This window comes from Chenopodium album, chromosome 17 (assembly GCF_948465745.1).
Source record: "Chenopodium album chromosome 17, dcCheAlbu1.1, whole genome shotgun sequence".
Lineage (NCBI taxonomy): Eukaryota > Viridiplantae > Streptophyta > Magnoliopsida > Caryophyllales > Amaranthaceae > Chenopodium > Chenopodium album.
In genome coordinates, this window is record NC_137850.1 from 46,759,502 (window position 1) to 46,780,302 (window position 20,801).

At 31.5% G+C, this 20,801-nt stretch overlaps 4 protein-coding genes across 4 annotated transcripts; 3 read left to right on the forward strand and 1 right to left on the reverse strand.

Annotated features, from left to right (window-relative positions):
- Window positions 1–3,920: 3,920 nt before the first annotated feature.
- Window positions 3,921–7,792, reverse strand: LOC145588260 (wax ester synthase/diacylglycerol acyltransferase 4-like). The gene is made up of 6 exons (XM_081644905.1): window positions 7,007–7,792; window positions 5,498–5,570; window positions 5,216–5,283; window positions 4,535–4,762; window positions 4,177–4,314; window positions 3,921–4,075 (listed from the first exon to the last, which is right to left on the reverse strand). Exons 1-6 carry the CDS (start codon window positions 7,784–7,786, stop codon window positions 3,923–3,925), a joined length of 1,440 nt encoding a protein of 479 aa, XP_081501031.1. The 5' UTR covers window positions 7,787–7,792; the 3' UTR covers window positions 3,921–3,922.
- Window positions 7,793–11,563: 3,771 nt separating this feature from the next.
- On the forward strand, window positions 11,564–12,265 carry LOC145589163 (aspartic proteinase nepenthesin-2-like). The gene has a single exon (XM_081645713.1). The coding sequence runs from the start codon at window positions 11,564–11,566 to the stop codon at window positions 12,263–12,265; it is 702 nt and encodes a 233-aa protein (XP_081501839.1).
- A 1,786-nt stretch (window positions 12,266–14,051) lies between these two features.
- Window positions 14,052–16,446, forward strand: LOC145589164 (aspartic proteinase CDR1-like). The gene is made up of 3 exons (XM_081645714.1): window positions 14,052–14,115; window positions 14,244–14,558; window positions 16,094–16,446. The coding sequence occupies exons 1-3, from the start codon at window positions 14,052–14,054 to the stop codon at window positions 16,444–16,446; spliced, it is 732 nt and encodes a 243-aa protein (XP_081501840.1).
- Window positions 16,447–18,825: 2,379 nt separating this feature from the next.
- On the forward strand, window positions 18,826–20,470 carry LOC145589165 (aspartic proteinase nepenthesin-2-like). The gene is made up of 3 exons (XM_081645715.1): window positions 18,826–19,016; window positions 19,061–19,197; window positions 19,722–20,470. Exons 1-3 carry the CDS (start codon window positions 18,826–18,828, stop codon window positions 20,468–20,470), a joined length of 1,077 nt encoding a protein of 358 aa, XP_081501841.1.
- Window positions 20,471–20,801: the final 331 nt, after the last annotated feature.

Genomic DNA, 20,801 nt, shown 5'->3' on the forward strand with positions numbered 1-20,801 from the left:
ATGAAAAACCCTAAAGGTGGTAAAATTAAAAACAATCAACGTAGGGTTGTCACCAATAGCTATCTCTTCATAAAGACCCAAGACCGCATTACTCTCTGGTAGACCCATTTCCAACCTACATTTCTACGCACAATTGGAACCATTTTTTTTTTTTTTTTAGTAACAAACAAGTTCTTATATTTACATGTCTAAACTAACTTGTCTTGTCAAAAAGAAGAAGAAAAAAAAAAAAAAAAAAAAAAAACAGAACTAAGGAAAATTTGACAATTATTACCTACAATTGTTGCTGTTTTAGCAATTACCACCTAACAATTTTGTTTTGTTTTTGTTTTTTTTTTTTTTTTTTTGAATTTTACCACCAACTACTTTTCAAAATATCAAAACTTCCCACCTACTTGACTCTCAACTCAAATGTGACATTATGTGGGACCCACTAACTACCTTTTTCCTCCCTTCTTTCTCACTCGATTTCTTATTCTTTTGCATTGTATTCCTCTCAAAATTAGGAAAACACTTCAATTCGTAAAATAATTAACATGAATATATAATTTAATTTGAAGTTTTTCCTCGATTTTGAGAGGAGTACAATATAGGGGAATGAGAAACCGAGTGAGAAAGGAAGAAAGTGAGGGAAAAGGGTGGGAAGCTAGTTATTGGGGCTCACATAACATCACATTTGAGTTGAGAGCCAAGTAGGCAGGAAGTTTTGATATTTTAAAAAATAGTTGGTGGTAAAATTCAAAAAAAAAATAAAATAAATACTGTAGGTGGTAATTGCTAAAATGACAATAATTGTCAAAAAATCCCTAAACTAATAAACTATGAACAAAAAAAATATGATACACTTTTAATGCTATAAACTAGTGTATAGTCCGGGCGTGCCCCCGGGTTATTACTTTTTTAGTTGTGCAACTACTAATTTTTTAAAAAAACATTTAATAGTTTATATGAGATTTCAATACTTTTGTAGTATAACATTAATTTGTATGCAGATTATAACATAAGTGACAATTAGTTAATTAGATGGTTAAACAATGACTTTTCTTTTAAGAGGTTGAGTGTTCAAACCTCTTTATCCTTTTTATTAGTTAAGGCATCATATAGTGTAATTGTTGGTTGAATGGGTGATGTGGCATATTAAGGAATTGAGTTGGTGACATGGTATATTGAGAAATTGATTTTATGATATGGCGCAATGAGGAGCCTACATGAGTACGTGACGCATAAACATTTTTAAAAACGCCTTTTAATATATTAGTACATATTTGAAATTGTATTTAAACTTGAGATCAACCATAAAAGATATTCATATTCACACAATTTAAATCAATTATTGGATTGTCAGTAACCCCGAACTACTTAGCTAGTTGGCAACTTGGCATCCATACAAACTTTTAGTTGAGACTTGAGAACATGCCAATGTTTGTAATACGTAGCAAGTAGAATAACAAGATTGGACTAGCCTTTGGGCCTATAAAATAAAGGATGTCAATGATTTCAGAGTCAAGCGGGAGACAAGAGCTTCATGTGATTGTTTCCGTTGGTCCATAATTGCCTTCATAGCCTTTACATGGTTCAAAGGGCTTGGGCCCATTACAGATTTAATTTGGCTACAGTACTATGTGTAATGTGAGTTTTGTTTCCCATCATAAATAAAAGGGAAATAGTTCCGTTTATTCCCGAGGATTTAAAAAATGCACCGTATATCTTTGAAAATTTCCAAATGCACCGTAACCCCTAAAGTTGTAAAAAATGCACCAAACACCCCTAGACTCAAAACAAATTTTAATTTTGTTAGATTGAGATCCTTAAACATCAAATCTATTAAATTATTACAGTATACTGTTACTGTGAGGCTAAACCATTTAATTATCAAGTAAAAACTTAATTAATAAATCAAATTCTAATACCCAAAAAGTTTAGGATTTAGGTCCTGTTCTGTTCACCTTATTTCCACTTATTTCAGGGTTGATAATTTTAGATAAGGGTTAATAAGTTCAGATAAGATAAGTTCAAAAAAAATAAGTTCAGATAAGTTGTGATAAGGGTTAACTAGGGCTACCCAAGTTTAATTTATAACTATAAGGGTTAATAAGTTCAGATAAGTATCAGTTGAATAGAACGCATCCTTAGAATGATTGATAGAGTTCAATTTTTGATGTAATTTATGTTTTTAAGCTGTTTTACTACATAAAATATAAAGTACTTAAAGGGAGTCAACGTGTGGGCATGATTTTAGTTTGATAAGTTGATATATGCATTTGTTACTTTGTTAGATGATCAGGGTGTTTGGTGTGTTTTTTTTTTTGCAAACCTCGGGGGTATATAGTGCATTTGGAAGTTTTCAGAGATACATGGTGCATTTTTTAAAGCCCCAAAAATACACGGAACAATTTCCTTAAATAAAAATGATTAAAATTGATAAGGTTTTTTTTTTTCACCATATACCCCTGAGTTTTTTTTGTTTATTCACCATATACCCATGAATATCCTTATATTCACTATATACCCCTTAGTTGTTACAATAATTCACCATATACCTCTAATGACAACAAGATTAGTGAAATTTGATTAATTATATATTGAAACCACCTTAGATCTCTTCCCCCATCCCCGAAACCACTTTTCTCCTTTATCTAATCGTTGAAGCCATTCTAAATCTCCGTAACCATATCCATATGATTGATTTGGGGATGAGAAAAGAAAATTTGGGGTGGTTTTGGGGATGGAAAAAAGAAATTTGGGCGATTTCGGAGGTAGGAAAATGTATTTAGGGTAGTTTTGGATCATAATTATCTCTAATGATTGAAAAAGTTACAAATTATTAGTCATCAAGGGTATAGGGTGTATTTTTGTGAAAACTCAGGGATATATAATGAATTTTAAAAAGTTCATGAATATATGGTGAATAAACAAAAAAAAACTCAGGGATATATGGTGAAAAACCCTTTTTTTTTTTTTACAAAAAAATTGATTAGGTTAACTTAATCTAAATTACTTAGTAGTTTTCCAAAAAAAAAAACAGAAAAAAAAAAACTTAATCTAAATTAAAGCTGATGATCAGCGATATGAATTTGTTAAATAAAGGAAATGGTAGGACAATTTGTTTTACTTGTACTTTTCAAGTTTTCATACATTGCACGCAATTATTGATGAATTGAAGATCTTCCCACAACAATTTTGTTGACCAATTCTTAATCTCACCCAGTCACCCTACATATATTGATTGAAAGATCGACCTTTCCTTCTCGAAAAGTAATTCTTTGAGGTGTTCTCAAAATATCGAGGGACATTTGACCTCCAAAAAAAAAAAAAAGGGGGGGGGGGGGGGGGGGAATAAGTATTATGTAGATTGATACCACTCTAAAATATTATGTAGATTGATACCACTCTAAAATTTATAACAAGTTCTAATGGACATGATAAGATTGGTCACTCGAGGTTGAGGTGATGGAATAACGGCATCGCTCCCACTTTGTACCCTGATATTTAGGGATCAGGCCTTATGGAACTCATTTGAGGGATTTCCCTTATTCCCCCCTCAAATGAGCCCCAAACCATGTTCATAAAGACATAAATCATAACTGCACCGTATGTACTTCGTATGTATTATGTATGTAGAAAAGCTAATTGATCAGTGCAAGATGGTCCTTTTATTCCTCAAGGTACTAGAACCGGAGATATTGTAGATTGATAATTAAATCAGCCAAATCCATTTATTGTCCTAATCACTTATTCTAATCATACATGGAGTATATTATATACTACTATATATTTTGGCATGGTCTAAAAGAAAATGAAAATTATGTACTCTCTCCGTCTTTTTATTAGAGTCCCATTTCTTTTTATTATGTAAGTAGTAAATGTTAGAAATAGGATTTTAAAAAAAGGACGGATTGATGTTACATTCTCATATATATATCTAAACAAGGTTTATTTTGACAGAATTCTTCAATTCAGCTAAAGAGTCTCGAATGCACTTGACCAAAAATTCAGGGTCAGGAATGATATCTTTAGCCACCATCACTTGTAATTCAGCCTTCCCTGCATAGCTTACCATGTGCATTGTAATTGCCTGCTCATAAAAAAAAAGTACATAAATAACAATTTATATATTCATCAAAAATAAGAGGAAAAAAAAAAACGAAAAAAAAAATATGGGATTGAATCATGTACTTGAGGTTGGCTGGAGATGTTCACTCTTAAACTTGTAACAGGGTTGTTAGCAACCACGATCTGCTCGGAAGGACCCATAATATTTGAAATGAGCAAAGCTGTGTTACATAAAACTTGGTGACAACACCAACTAGCTGCCTGCGTTATTTAAAACTCGTATTATCGACTGACCATGAGGTTAAATGATTTGCTAGAACAAAATTATTCGTTAAGTAGTAGTTGCAACTTTGAAATTTTTTTATTTCTCACAAATAATGCCCAAAGTTGTAACTAATATATAACGGAAGTAGTATTAAAATATAGAACATAATTCTACTCGATCATAATAATATTATAAAGAAGTTAGAATTGGACTAACCTTTGGGCCAAAGTAAGCAGTCAACAATGTAAGAAACATATGAGAGATAGGGGCTTCATATGAGTTCTTTTTTTGGTCCATAGTTGCTTTCACTTCCTTCAGATGATCCAAAGGATGAAGCCCATTACAGCAATTTAATGGCATTAGCATTAAGCCCGTTCTGTTTCCCCATAATGATAAACCACAACTAGGATGGATTTTTATCATATTTGCTGATGTATTTTCCTGCTACAATTACACCATAATTTTTTAATCTGGAGAGAATACTGTCTTAACTTTTCCGTGCTTTTAAAAATAGTTTTGTGCTTTAGAAAATAGTTCAACCAAAAGATGACGTGTGATGACATAACAATGTAACCTTTCTTTGAAATAAATTAAATTTTTAGTAATTATTGGGTTTGAAGAATTATTTTTTTTCCCTCAAATTTTTTACAATATAATAGCACCTGATCATGCGTAATACTGCAACACTGAAAAAATCTGGTCAAAGTTAACATTTCAAGTTCAAATAATATTACTTCATATTTCATTAACATCTACGGAGTAAGATATACGAATACGAGTAATTACAAATTATACCAATGTTTGTATTTAAAAACATATTTAATATTTATGTTTAATCAATATATTTATATGGAGTATAAATAAAACAAGTGTTACGAAAGTGAATGATAAACAAACCTGTAAGCCAGAGTTTCTTCGTAGATTGACGACCAGGATAGCAGTCACTTGAAGGCTTTGCCGCAGAGCTAAGAAAAAATAGGAAAATTGAGTTTATTGACTTTGACTCATTATTTATTTTAATAAAGAGTTAAAAAGAAGGGATTAATTAAGGATAGTTGATGTAAGTGGTCAACGTGCACATAATTTGATCTCATGTCTTATGTACAATCACTAAATACTCGTACGTTTTCTTTTCACGTAGTAGATTAAAATAAATTGGCAGGTTAAAAATATAATTACCCTTGGGTGATTTGTCATCTATGTACTTGGAGAGTCCATGTGAAATGACCCCTAAAAGCACATCATTGACAGTCTGCATTACACAAAAATAAATATAGGGTGAAAAATTAAATAATCGACAAGAGATTAATATGGAAAATAACATTGGGTAAATACTATTTATAAGAAACATAAGCAACTAGGAATGATCGAGAATGATAAAAGCAATACTGGGTACATAATTGATTGTGAGTTAGGTAACTAAGGTTGTTATTGTTTTGCTACCTTTCACTTTTCTGGAATAGCAGTAATTCAGGAATGCAAGGAGTTTGTACCATACTATTTACGTGTATATCTTGTGTTTAGTGTACAAATTTATAACTGTGTTACGTACTACACACATCGTGCCATATTGCAGAGAGTGCACAGGTATATGGAGCGAGGATATTAGTTGTCACATGAAATCGTACTCAATCATGCAATTATGTGTGTGAAGTGCGTGTACTACTACCTAAATTTCTTATTATTTATGGAGTAATTTGCGACAAAAGAATATTTTATGTTTTATAAATAACACATTACCTTTTTATTGTACAATAATAATAATAATAATAATAATAATAATAAACGGAGCTAGATAGTATATCATTTAAATATATACATCCCTTTGTCCCAAATTAATTGTATTTTGACTAAATACCATTGTCAGTGACAATGTTCATAATCAATATTTTTAATCATCTATTCCGTATTACTGTATTAGTTAAACTAAAGATAATAAATAATGTTGCTTCATTTTGTTTTATCAATGTATTACTCCGTAAGATTTACCTAGCTAGCACTGCAACAACGAACTTAACTGACATTTATTTACAAATATATCATTATTAAATTAAAGTCAAATTATTAATGTAAGTAATTTGAAATGAAAGGACGATTATACTGCCTCAAATACTCTCTTCACTCCAAAATATCCACTTAGTGGTTGTAGCTTTAATTATAAACAATCCATGCATCACATATTAAGCAACTAACTAATACGAAGGACAAGCTGTTCAACCTTTTCAAGGGGGTCCTTAGTTAATTGGAATTAATATGACACATCGTCTTCAATTCAAATACAAGCTTTAATTTAAATTATGAAATTTGATAACATGAGCTTTCAATGATAATAAGGTCAGCTAAAATACAAATTAAATGATGCGTGTTAGGGATATGTATGTGCGCCCAAGTGTGTGCAGCCAACATCACTCAAGAGCCACGAGCTCACGAGATAACTGGGACAAGTTAAAATTAGGTGATTACATAAGTGTGAAGTGTGAGGTGTTTTTAAGAAAAATTTGGAGATGTACAAAAATAGTTAAAGAGTATACATCAGGAGGTCAAACATGCAAAATAAATTGAAAGTACATGCTTAATGTAATCTTTTTGTAATTAAGTATCTATTGTAACTTTAATGCAAGTGCACATAAATAGCTATATTCAAGATTAGGGGATCGGAGTAAATCTGATGCATGTGAAATCACTTACAACATTAGGAGTGGCCGCCGTTTTGATAGACTTGAAATCTTCAATCTTAAACTTGCCAGTGACCAATTTCCTAGGCCAAAGCTCAACCCCATCACCACCACTAATCACACTAAACTTATCTTTCACCCCCAAAACCCTCCCTAAAAACCTCAACCCAAAAACAATTGTAAACCACATACTTTTAATCAACCCCATTATTCCTCCAATTTTCCACTTCCTTTTTGCATGATTATTGTCACCATCTTTCACAATATTATCCTCACCATTAACATCACTTTTTGTCTCTTTCTTTTGACCAAAACAAGAGGAAAGCATAGACATCATAGACACTCCATCACCTAATGAATGATGAACTCTTAACACCACACATTTTAACTCTACTAATACATGTACTTCCCATAATGGCTTGTTTTTGCTCAGTGGCGTTGACACCGCGAGGTCAGCTAAGTATGCATTCACGGTGGCTTCAACATCGTCTTCCTCATCATGGCCTCGAGTTTTTGTAATGGTTGTGGGGTATTGGAGGATGAAGTGATCGTCAATGTTAACATGGACTCTCTTCCAATGATCTTCACCATTAGGGTTTCTTACCAAGAGGCTGCAAAACCTTGGGTCTTTGATCATTGTCGAGTTTGAGAAGGCCTTTTTAAGGCCTTGTACATCAATTGGGTACTTAAAAAACATGGCACAATTCATTATTTGCTCAGTTTCTGGGCAATAATATAACCTACCAAAGGGCGAATTTAGGGCCTCACCTTGATCAAAATCATTCTTAGACATACTTCTAAAAAAGTTAAAGAAATTTTGCTGAAGTATTTTTTTTTTTTTTTTTTTTTTTTTGGGATGTATTTTGAGCAAGTGAATTTTGGGGATTTGAGCACATTATCTAGGTTACTATATAAAGCATATGAAAGATGAGAGTTATAAAGACAAAAACATAGCGAAGTGTCTGGAAAGAAGGTAAATTTTTGCTAGCAGCTAGCATTGAATGTAACATGTAACAACGAACTACCCTCTATTTGAGCTGTTTAACACTTGTAAGACTTGTATTTTGTAAGGGCTGGACGGTTCATATCTATTATTACAAACTAAAAAAGTGTACAAAAGACAAATTTATGCAAGATAAAACGCGCATCATGTACAAGTGATGACTTGTTATGTCATCCATTGAACATATTTCTGCGCAAGAAGTCTGATAATGGGACCTATATAGAATAACATAATTAGAAGTCTTGCTAATAATTTAGCCGTCTATTCCAAATATTAATCCACTTATGTATATATAATGAGGTTTTTTGTTATAGTAATAATAAAAGTGGGAAAATAAGTGATCAATTTTATTTTACTAATTGACATATATATACATACATGAAAAATTTTCCTACGAAAAAATAAACATCTAATCGAACAAACACTAAAATTCCATTATTACAAGCGGACTTTCGTTACCGCCTTTTCTACTATTGTAAACACTAAAATATGATATTTGAAGTGACAACATAGGTTACAGTATTCGGGTTTGTATTAATTTAGCCAAATAGACACCTGACCATGCATGCATGTTGTATGTATATCGTGTAAAGATCCTTAGTTGGTAGTTGATTGATTTCTTCAATAAATGGTGGGCTCATATATATAGTCATATTCAGTTATAACTCACCGTTTGCATGTTGATTTAGGTGATGCTGATCGATGCATGATAAAATGGTGTAATTTGTTTGACCTTAGCAAGTACTCAATAGCTAGATAAGATAAAGCAAGACGTAATTGCATTGTTGCACCAGCTGTACATATTAGGCGGAAAATATAGTCAATTTTGAATGCAACAAAAGGTTAAGAAATTCAGGAAATATCTGGATGTCCTTTGAAAGTCACTTAAGTGAGTGTGTTGGAGGTCGTGTTTTAGACTAGAGATGATGATCGAACAAGTTGATCATGAGTTGTGCTTGAATTGAATTTACTTGAAACTTATCGTGCATAACTCAAAACTCATACTCTCTCAGTCTCTCTTTATCTGCATTGTATCATGAGTCCACCTTTTGTGAGAGCTTTTCGGATCAAATGATGTAAACAATAAAGAACGGAGGGAATACATGAAAGAAATAATCGACTATATTTGAGTAACTAAATTTTACATAAATATGAGTAAAATAAACATTTATGGGTAGCGGGCCATCATAATTGGTGATCTAAATTTAGTTCATAATGCGGAGACCTACGTTGATGTTGCATTTTTCTTGGTTTTCATTGTGCGGCTTAAAAAGCATGAAAATGTGATTCTTGTAAAATCAAATTAATCTAAATATCACGTAAATTATAAGTGTGGATTTTATTATAGCACTATGTATATATAGAGAGATATATGTATATGTGATAATGCATGCAAAACAGCTTTTATTTGCTGTCAAATATGATTATGGATTTATGGATGGTTGTTTGTTGCCAATTTGCCATGCATGTCATTGTCTACCATAACAATCATACTTATAGTTGAAGAGTTGATTCATGCTAAACGTGCTCGTATACGCTCTGTAACGGATTTTTGCATATACTACGTGTGTGTAAAAAAATATTGTGTATATACTACGCTCTGTAACGGATTCTTGTAAAATAACAATATAGTGAGATTTATGATTTTTGGTGAAATGTGTATTTAGTTTGTTGAATAGTAAAATTAATATATAGTTTTAATACAATAACAAGTGTGTGTCCCGATCGATGTCTCGGGTTGCTAGTTTATGTACTTCTTTAATTTGATAATTATGTTCAACTGTTTGTATATAGTTAGTGTATGGTTCGGGCAGCGTTGCCTCAGCTGTCACTTTATTTTTACCTCATATGCATTTATATTCTTATCTTGTAAAAAATACATGAATTATATTACCTCTAAAGGCTCTAATTTACTTAATAAACGAAAGAAATATATATTATTATATGAACGAAAGAAAACATTAATAAAAGTTAGTTGAAATGATAAATGTATTACCTTTATGTATCGGAGATTATGGGTTCGAATCGTGCTCAAAGCATAATTTACACCCAAAGGCGTATAAAGATAGGTGCATTATTCAAGGGTAGTTAGTTGGTTTTTTTTTTTCTCTTTTGTTGATTTGAATTTTTTTTTCCCCTTCTCATTTTAAAATTTTAAAATGAGTAAAAAAAAATATTAAATGTGCATAAAATACCTTTCAATGTATTACACCCGGGTGTATATAATTTATACGGAGATTTGTTAGGTCTCTTCTTAATTCTTATAATGAAGCATGGTGAATTCATATCCAAACTAGAGAGTGAGGACTAAGGAGGAGTGTTGAAAAATAAGGCCCACTATGATGCAGGATCTTCTTGAATAGCTAAGCCATTTATTTATTTCAAATATTTTATCCTTAAGTTTTTCACAACATGTGAAGGGACCTAAGGATTAGCTATCAACAACAACTAAAGTTGAATAAGAATAAAAAAGTAAATGAAAATAGATTGAATATGGTAATTTGCAAGACATACCCATTAAAATACCAATAATGACCCCTAAAGAAAAAGGTACCAATAATGACCCCTAAAGAAAAAGGTACCAATAATGATCAATCATCAAAGTACAATTTCATCAATAATTCAAACAAAATACCTATCGAAACATAAAATTAAAGAAAGATATCAAAAATTAAACATAGAAGATATCATACCTTAAATTGTATAAAATGAGTAGAATTTACGTGGTATATATAATAGTCACTCTGTAGTAATAGGCAAATTTCAATTCAATTCCATCACTTTCTTTCAACTTCTTCAATGGCTGTTCCAATTTTTTTTGCTTACTCTTCGCTAATTACTCTCCTTCTTTCCCTAGGAAATCTTTTTCTAATCATCCATGCTATTAATAACAATGCTACCACCCAAAAGACCAAAGGTTTTAGCTTTAGATTAATTCATCGTGACTCTCCTGAATCACCCTTTGTATCGGTCAAATCTTACAAATCTTAAAATTTAAATATATCTATTTTTGTCTAATTTTGACCTTTTTATTTGCTAAATAATATAAAATGTAATAGATTTAATTGTTATTACTGTAAACATATTAGAGGCCATAAAAAATGGGCTAGAAGTGATAAAAAAAAATTGGGTCAGGGCGTCCTTGTATAAATTTTTTTGTCCAAACTCGAAAATTATGTTAAGCTTATCAGGCCCAATAATCATGATATTCTGGTTTTTAACGGTTGAAATTAAATCGGATTTTGAACTAAAAATACGCTTATAATTAAGATTTGCCTAAGCTCGCACTTTTCTCTCTCTAGCATATTAATAATCAGTATTCGTGACATTAAGTGGTCAATTATTAATATACTAGGCCGATGATAAATTATATATACGTACATTTTAAAACTTTTTTTTTTTTGACTTGTACATTTTAAAACTTAATGGTATGCATAAATTTTAATAATGATGGTACCCGTTTGAATTGATATTGATTTTTATTTATCATGGAGTACATGTTTGAGATATCATTAAATTCGTGATGCAGGTCGAGATTTGAACAATAAGTTTAACGGATATTTAGGAATGGGTTACGGCCAATACAGTTTCCCTGAACAAGCAAAGATTTTAGTGAACGGAAAATTTTCATATTGCTTACAACCAGAAGAAGAAGGACTTCCGCCAATGCACCTTCGATTCGGAGACGACGTGATACAACCCCCAGCGGAAGTTTACACCACCCCTATGTTTAAACGTGCAGACCGCGAAGGCCACCATTACTTGAACCTCTGCGGCATTAGAGTAGACGACGAAGACTTAGATCTTCCTCCGGGTGTGTTTGATATGCAAAGTGACGGAACTGGAGGATGCATCATCGACACAGGCACACCTACTAGCCGCATAACCTCAGCGGCCTACACTATCTTCAAAGACGCGGTTGCACGTAATATTGAATCCGCTAATAAAAATGTGGAGAGATTTCAAAGTACTGCCTCAGGGCTTGACCTTTGTTACAAGCGTGTAAGTGAGCCTGAAACCGTGAACCTTCCGTACATTACATGGGTGTTTGCGGGAGCAGCAGATTTCTTTACGACTTCAGACTTAACATTTGATACGTTTCAGGAAGGTGGTTTTCCTATTGTTTGCTTGCTTTTTCTTGAAAGTAACCAGGCAGTGGGTGGTTTGACCATATTAGGATCTGAACAGCAGATTGATCATAGGATAATATATGATCTTACAAATGGTCAACTACACTTTGGACCAGAGGATTGCTCAAATGGTGCTTAATTTTACATATCAATTAAGCTAGTAGTTAAATTAATTAGTTATAATTAATTATGTGAGATGTAAGCGAGCTACATGATTATCCAAAATTCCAAATAATAATAGACATCTACAATTTTGTCATGATTCTAATAGGTTAAGATCGAAATAATTATATTATGTTGGTTAATTTTAATTTTGCTAGACTTCAATACATTTACAAATTTCGTTGGTCTCCTACGAATCTCAATCAATTTCATCACAAAGTCAGGGGATGAGTTCGCTTATGTGATTCAATTCTTCAGCATTATTCTGATGGAAAATAGATAATACTATATACTCCCTTCGTTCCTGAAAGTTCGACTCACTTTGCATTTGCACGGTTTTAAATGAACATCTTTGACCATGAATATCTTCGGCTATGTATAAGTGAAAATTATAAAAAGTTAATATTTGAAAATTTTATAATAAGAGGAATCTAATAAGAACCCTCATACTGATTTATTGCTATTGTATAAATCATAAAATACGGTCAAACTTATTTTATTTTGACCAAATAAATAGTAAGTGAGTCAAACATTCAAGAATGAAGGTAGTATTTAATTTAGGAAATTTTGTATTTTACCTCCCTAAAAAAATACACTTTTTGACTAAATAACCCTTTTTTTTTTATATGAATGATTCTATGGTAGTTATCCTTAGATTACCATTATACTAATTTTTAGTTGGCTGATATTAATTTTTTTTTTTAATGTCAAAGTTAATTATAAATTATTTATCTAATTTTAAAAATTCAATTATTAATTTTGAAATTATTTTTAATTTTTCTTATTATTATACAAAATTCAGTTTTAATTAGGAAAACTAAAAAATAATGACTTTTTAACTCTCAAATGGTCATAATTTTAATCTTTAATGAATAGTTATAATTGTTTGATCGATTCTAAAACGAAACAAATCATTCAAGCATTATATATTAAATTCTATCATTGAGGTAGAAATAGGGGAGATGCATGCATGAAAATGTAAAATAATTGATAAATTCATTTAATACATATTTAAAATAAAACCATTACACCTAGCTATTGGGTTGGCCAAGAAGGTGGGGAGAAACTAGGATAGGATCATATGCTTATGACTTACAAAAGTAGTCTTATTTTAATAAGGTGGATTTTAACAAACATCTCTCCAAATACAATAACACTCATATATCCATCCTAAATCTGTAAGAAATAAACTAGGATCGATACATGCAAATGATGCAGATCAAAGGAGACTTGTTCTTTTAAGCTTTTGAGCAAAGTTGATGTCAACTGATTCAATAAAGTAGGGCTCAGCGGAGTAGAGCAGATTTTAGCAAAGCATAGCAGACCACAACAACTCAAAAGAATAGGGTCTTAGCTTAAAAAAAAAAAAAAAAAAAAAAAAAAAAAAAACTCCCATCTAAAAAAGGAAATATAAGATCAAAGAAGATTATTTCACCAAGTAAATAAATAAAAGAAATCTACATAATAAGGTAATAATAATTATAACATTTTTTTTGACAAGAATAATAATTACAATATTAAATAATCATGATGTTTAAATATAAAACACCACTTGTTTGCACTGATACATTTTCTTTCAACAACTAGCTTCAATGTCTAATACAAAAAAATTAGCCTATTTTTCACTAATAATTATTATTATCCTTCTTTCTTTAGTTAATCATTTTCAAATCATTCATGCTATTGATAACAATGCCACCACCAAAAACCACAAAGGTTTTAGCCTTAGATTAGTTCATGGAAATGGACCAAACCTTACAGAAATGGACGCCACAAGGAGGAGAGAATACATCGAAATGTCGAAGCTCAGAATCAAATCACTAATAGGTACTCGTAAAAACAACAAAACTCATGTCCAAGATGAAATAATACGACCGCCAATAAGATTAGACGCTTTTACGTACATGGTTGAATTGGAATTGGGTACATTTGATCCTTCATCATCTCAAAAATAGTTTATCTAGGGTTCGATACCGGAAGTGATCTCATATGGACTCAATGTGAAGGTTGTGATGAATGTTTTAAACAAGTCGACCCTTTTTATCCTGCAACTCAATCTTATACTTATAGTGAACTCACTTGCTCTGAGTGTCTTGAAGAAGAATGCGTGGGCAAAACTTGCCGTGTTAAAGTGTTGTATGGAGATGGGGCCAAAGTCGCCGCGATTTTGGCTCGTGAATCTCTAACCTTTGCCACTACAACGGACACTCCTCTTACTATTGAGGGTGTTCTTTTTGGTTGTGGAGTTGATATGGAAAATTTTCATGAAGGTATTGTTCGCTCTTTTATTTATTCGGAAAATTTGTTGAAAACCATCTTATAAAAATCAAATTTTGTTGAAAACTATCTTATAAATTTTTTTTTGTCAAAACACACCTGTTTTAAAATTTTTTTTGTCAAGACACACCTGTTTTAATTTTTTTTTTGTTAAATCCCACCATTTCCCCGGGTTCCGACTAATTACTTACATTTTCGGCGTTGACTAACATGTGCACCTTACGTGACCCACTTAACTTTACTTTTCTTTTATTTTTCCCCCTTTCCCTCCATTCATTCCCCTCTTTTTCACTCCTCTTCATCATAATTTGGTTTTAATAGTCTTTTATAAAATTACAGGGAAATGTAAGTGACAAAGGGGGAATGAATGAAGGAAAAAAAGGGGAAAAATAATAGAAAAGTGGGGTTAAGTAAGTCACGTGAGGTGCATATGCTAATCAACACTAGAAATGTCAATCAATAGTCAAAATTCGAAAAATGGTGGGATTCAACAAAAAAAATTTTAAAACAGGTGTTCTTTGACAAAAAAAAAATTTATAAGATGATTTTCAACAAATTTTCCTATTTATTTATTTATTATTAGATGAGTCCATGTGATAGCATGGTGTAAGTTTTTTTTACTATTCAATAGTTTCAGACTAAATAATAATACAACAATTTAATTAAATTGCTATAGCCTATTCAAATCAAAAGTCTAAGTTTTAATTTTATTTTAATATAATTTATGATGCAAGCTTATTTGTTATTGTTAGTTACCTGGTAACTTTTATTAAAAATAAATTCATTTAAATAAGTTTCGTCATTCGTAGGATTATCTTATATGCAAAAAAAAAAAAAAAAAAAAAAAAAAAAAAAAAAATTGTTTTTTTGTTTTAAAATAATTTTTAAATAACTATTTGTTTTTTGTTTTTATATTTAAAAATTAACTCTCAAATCTCATTTGTTAATTTTTCTTACATGGCGATTGGATTTTCTAAAATAAAATACAATTGATTCAAATAAGCCCTTGCTTATATGGCTTGCCGATCAATGCTTCCGAAAAATGTCTTGTTATTTATAAATATATTAGATTTATTTTATTCGCATTCCGCGCGATCTTTTGTATGGCCGAACAACTAGCTAACAAATGATTTCACTACGTTCATCTGAAAATGATTATCATACATTATAATAAATGGCGTGTTGTAGTTAACTGTAATTTTACATGTAATCTTTATTTTTGGTTTTTTAAACGCAAAAATTAATTAAAAATCAATTATTTAATTTCTGAAATTCATTTTTATATTTCGAAAATATAATATGATTTTTAGATATTATAATAATTTTAGAGTTTAAAAATGAATTTTAGATATTAGAATATGATGTCGTTTAGTTTAGCTAATGGTAGTCATTTTCCAACAAACTCCTATAAAATTTTCAAGTATAGTTGGTTAAAGTCTAGAGAGGTGATACTTAATACTTAAAATCTAATCCCATTTACACCATATGTCATTGTAACTCTATATACCCTTTTTTTGTTTTCAAACAGGTGACGAAGAAAACAATAGAATAAGTGGAATATTCGGAATGGGTTATGGCAAATATACCTTCCAAGCACAAAAATCTGATTTGGTAAAGGGAAAATTCCAATATTGCCTCCAAAAGAAAGAAGCTCAAGAATTGCCACCAATGTACCTTCGATTTGGAGATGATTGTATACAACCCGGAACGCCTAGTTCCATCCCAATGTTTCGACACGAGAACAGTGAGACCTACTACTTAGAAGCCCGTGGCATCCAGGTGAACCAGAAGAACCTCGAACTTCCTCCTGATGTGTTGATGTGTTCGATATCAAGCCCGACGGAACTGGAGGATTCCTCATCGATACAGGCTCAACCGTAACTTTTCTAGCCACAAAGGCGTTCCGTGTCTTAGTAACCGAGTTGGCAGCACAAATCGAAGCTAAAAACCCAAATTTGGAGAGATTAAGTGATTCTGCAGCTCGTTACGAAGGGTTCGGGCTTTGTTACAAGCGTGTACGTGAACCTACAACCTTTAGTCTTCCTTGGGTTACTTGGGTGTTCGCAAATAATGCAATTTTCGTAACGAATCCTGACGTAGTGTTTAATATTTACACCAAACATAGTGGCGATGTACTAGTTTGCTTGACTATTATAGACGACTCTGTGACCTTATGAGGATCTCGCCACCAGGTTGGTCATCGGATAACATATGATATTCCAAATGGACAACTACTCGTTGCAAATGAGGATTGCAACATAGGTCGTTAGTTTATACTAAGATATTTTCATTGTTAGTATTTTACAAATTATAACAATAAGAAAAATAATTCTTACTCAAGAGATTTTTATGTTTAGACTTCATATACTTCTATGTCTTCCTAATACAAAATATGGCACGCTTCACATGTATTAAAAAAATGTCACATCATACATATTCATTATATTATAAATATGTTTCAATGGCAATAAAAATGTTAATGACAAAGTTTGAACCCAAGACCAAAAAAATTGAATTCATTGGCATGTAGAAATTTATCTTATTTACCGAGATGCAAATAGAGCAGCTGACTGGCTAGCAAATCAAGGTGTTTTGCAGAACAACAATATTGAGTTGATTCACTTTCATCCTTTAGCTCTAGAGCGTATTTTACGTGAAAACTTTGTAGGGGTGGCTTGGCCATGTTTTGTTCCTCTGTACTTGTTTTAGTTTTGTTCTTTGGGGGCCTAGACCCTCTTTTGCACCCAAAAAAAAAAAAAAAAAAAAAAAAAAAAAAAAAAAAACATGTTCATTTATAATATACTAAATACTACTTTGTATTAGTTATTATTGTTCAATTTTTCTTAAAAATTATATATTATTCATTTTATAACTCAAATAATATTAATTGATATTTAAAGTAAAATCTGATACATCGCTCGAGCCACACACTAGTGGAGTAATGTAAAAGATCTAGAAATTACTTCATTTTTATTAGCTCGGGCTCTGAAAACAATTGGGCCCTTAGAATTATAGGGCCTTAGATTTTTTAGAATTAGATAAATTAAATGATGTATAATTAATTATGACATTAAAAAATAAATCAAAATCGACAATAAAAAATTAGTATAATTAGTAGTCATAGTCATTTTAAGAATGACTACCATACAATCAGGACCATTTGGAACCAAAATCAACCAAATATGGCTTAAATGGTTAAAAATGTTTCTATTTGCAAAGAATTTACAAAAAAAAGGCAAGTTACTTGTTTTTAGGACCATTAGAAACCAAAAATCAATCAAATATGGCCTAAATGACTAAAAACGTTCCTGTCTTTCACATTCTCTTTCAAATGAACATGTACAAGCTTTAAACATGTCAAATATAGGTGCCTATAAGTGCCTAAGCAAATAATTTACAAAAAAAAAAAAAAAAAAAAAAAAAAAAAAAAGAAGAAGAAGAAGCAAGTTACTTGTTTTTAGGACCATTTGAAACCATAATCAACCAAAAATGGCCTAAATGGCTAAAAGTGTTCTTATTATTTACATTTTCTATCAAATGAACTTCTACAAGTTTTAAACATGTCATATATAGGTAGCTATAAGTGCCTAAGCAAAGAAATTACAAAAGAAAGCAACTTACTTGATTTTAGAACCATAAAAAACTCAAATAAACCAAATATGACCTAAATGGCTAAAAAAACGTTCCTATTTTTCACATTCTTTGATCTTTCAAATGAATTTGGACAAGCTTTAAACATCTCAAATATAGGTATATATATATAAGTGCCTAAGCAAAGCATTACAAAAGAAGCAAGTTACTTGTTTTTTGGACCATTTGGAATCATTATCAACCAAATATGGCCTAAATGGCTAAAAGCGTGCGTTTCTATTTCACATTCTCTTTCAAATGAACTTGTACAAGCTTTAAACATGTCAAATAGTATAAATTATCCTATTTCTTACAAATTATTTTTCACAACTAATAGCTTCATCAATGGCTAATACAAATAAATTAGCCTATTTTTCACAACTTATTATTATTATCCTTCTTTCTCTAGCTAGTCTTTTTCAAATCATCCATGCTACATATAATAACACTACCATCCAAAATCGCAATGGTTTTAGTCTTAGATTAGTTCATCGAGATCGACCAAACTTTATGGAGATGAATGCAACAACAAGAATGAAATACATCCAAATATCCAAGCTTAGACTAAAATCACTTGCGCGAAAAGGTGAAAAAAGCAAAACTAAAAATGACCCAATAATACGACCGCAAATGGTAATAGATTCTACTATGTACGCGGTAGAGTTGGGAATAGGCACATTTGATCCATTTCCATCTCATAAAACAGTTTATCTCGGGTTCGATACCGGAAGTGATCTCATATGGACTCAATGTAAAGGTTGTGATAAATGTTTTAAACAAGTATATCCTGTTTATCCTGCAACTGAATCTTATACTTATAGGCAACTCCCTTGCCATAACTGTACAATACTTGCTGGCTGACCAGAGAGTATGGAGATGGTGCCGTAGTTGAAGCGGTTTTGTCTTATGAATCGTTTACCTTCCAGACTCCAACTACTCTTCTAGTTTTGGATGATGTTTTATTTGGTTGCGGTATCAACATGCAAGGTTTTAGTGCTGAAGGTATTTATTACTTCCTCTGTTTTTTTCTTTCTTTCTGTTGACCTCCAAGATAAATTGTACAAGTAATATCTCTAATTTTGTATTAGCATAATTTATATACAAAAAAAAAATCAATATTTTGAAAATAGACTTTACAACGAATTTAACCATATCGCACATAATAAAATGTTAGAACCTTGAACAAAAAACACCATAATAAAGGTAATTATTTATTGAGGGTGCCCATTCATTTTAAAGATAAACAAAATTTGTTTATCTAATGACATTTTCGTAAATATATCAACAAATCATCCTAGTCAGCATTTTTATAAATAAGTGAACAACTTTTATTAACAAGCGGGTCCTACAAATATTGACTTATTTACGAAAATGTCATGATGCTAAGCTAAGTGAGATTTTTTGTTGATTTATTTACGAAAATGCCATTTGATAAACAAAATTTATTTATCATCAAGATAAACTTGTATTTTCTCTTATCAAATAACTTTTTAGGATACCTTTTAATTTGTATATATTGACTGCAGATAGAGAGAAAAACAATAGAATAAGTGGAATGTTCGGAATGAATTATGGCGAACTTAGCTTCCAAGAACAACAAAGACAAGAGTTGGTTCACGGAAAATTTCAATATTGCTTACAAAAGAAAGTAGCTCAAACTTTACCACCAATGTTCCTTCGATTTGGAGATGATTGTATACAACCCACTGGAACGCCGAGATCCATCCCAATGTTTCGATATCAGAACAGACCTATCTACTACATAGATCTCCGCGGCATTAGGGTTGCCCAAACAGTTCTTGCGATTCCTCCTAATGTTTTTCAAATCTCCCAAAATGGAAATGGAGGAACCGTGATTGACTCGGGCACGGACGAAACCTATATAACCCCAGAGGCCTACCATGTCTTGGTAGCCGAGGTGGCAGCTTACATCGAATCTAGAAACTCGGGTGTTGTGAGATTAGGTCCTTATGATTCTGATGATCATCTTTGTTACAAGCGTGTTGGTGGTGCATCTACTACAGCCTTTGATCTTCCTGGGATTACTTTGTTGTTTCCAAATGATGTGAATTTCCTAATTAATCCTGATGTTTTATATGAAATTTACACACTTGAGGGTGAAGATTTCGTTTGCTTGTTATTTTTGGAATCGCCAGAGGAAATTGGTGGTGTGACCCTATTAGGATCACTCCCCCAGGTGGGTCATCGTATAACATATGATCTTCCTAATGGACAACTACTCGTTGCAGATGAGAATTGCAATTTGGGTCGTTAGTTTATACTACTTCTATAAGAATAATAATTCATTGTTTGTGTTTGCTTCAATGTGTGTCCTCTTTGTTAGCCAATTCTATGTATTTTGTCATTCACTTGCAAATAAAACAGTCCGTAAGTAGTATATATATGCTGCCATTTAATTTAAAATTATTTATTAAAAAAAAAATTTACTTGAACTGAATTTCGATCCGGAATGAAAATATCCGGTTTTACCCAGACCGATCCGATCCGGTTTCAATAATGAAACCCCTAGCCTAGTAGTAGTGATTATTTTATTTAGAGGTTGTAACTTAATACAAATTTAAGATAGTTGATTATAAAGGTTTTGA

Excerpts from the sequence above, each read along its gene's own strand:
- LOC145588260 (XM_081644905.1), bottom strand. The coding sequence starts at position 7,786 with ATGTCTAAGAATGATTTTGATCAAGGTGAGGCCCTAAATTCGCCCTTT. Across the intron at positions 5,284-5,497 it reads AGATGACAAATCACCCAAGG|CTCTGCGGCAAAGCCTTCAA; the intron begins GTAATTATATTT and ends ATTTTTTCTTAG. Across the intron at positions 4,076-4,176 it reads ACATCTCCAGCCAACCTCAA|GCAATTACAATGCACATGGT; the intron begins GTACATGATTCA and ends TTTTATGAGCAG.
- LOC145589163 (XM_081645713.1), top strand. The coding sequence starts at position 11,564 with ATGGGTTACGGCCAATACAGTTTCCCTGAACAAGCAAAGATTTTAGTG.
- LOC145589164 (XM_081645714.1), top strand. The coding sequence starts at position 14,052 with ATGGACGCCACAAGGAGGAGAGAATACATCGAAATGTCGAAGCTCAGA. Across the intron at positions 14,116-14,243 it reads CAGAATCAAATCACTAATAG|TTTATCTAGGGTTCGATACC; the intron begins GTACTCGTAAAA and ends TCTCAAAAATAG. Across the intron at positions 14,559-16,093 it reads TATGGAAAATTTTCATGAAG|GTGACGAAGAAAACAATAGA; the intron begins GTATTGTTCGCT and ends GTTTTCAAACAG.
- LOC145589165 (XM_081645715.1), top strand. The coding sequence starts at position 18,826 with ATGGTAATAGATTCTACTATGTACGCGGTAGAGTTGGGAATAGGCACA. Across the intron at positions 19,017-19,060 it reads ACTGAATCTTATACTTATAG|AGAGTATGGAGATGGTGCCG; the intron begins GCAACTCCCTTG and ends CTGGCTGACCAG. Across the intron at positions 19,198-19,721 it reads GCAAGGTTTTAGTGCTGAAG|ATAGAGAGAAAAACAATAGA; the intron begins GTATTTATTACT and ends TATTGACTGCAG.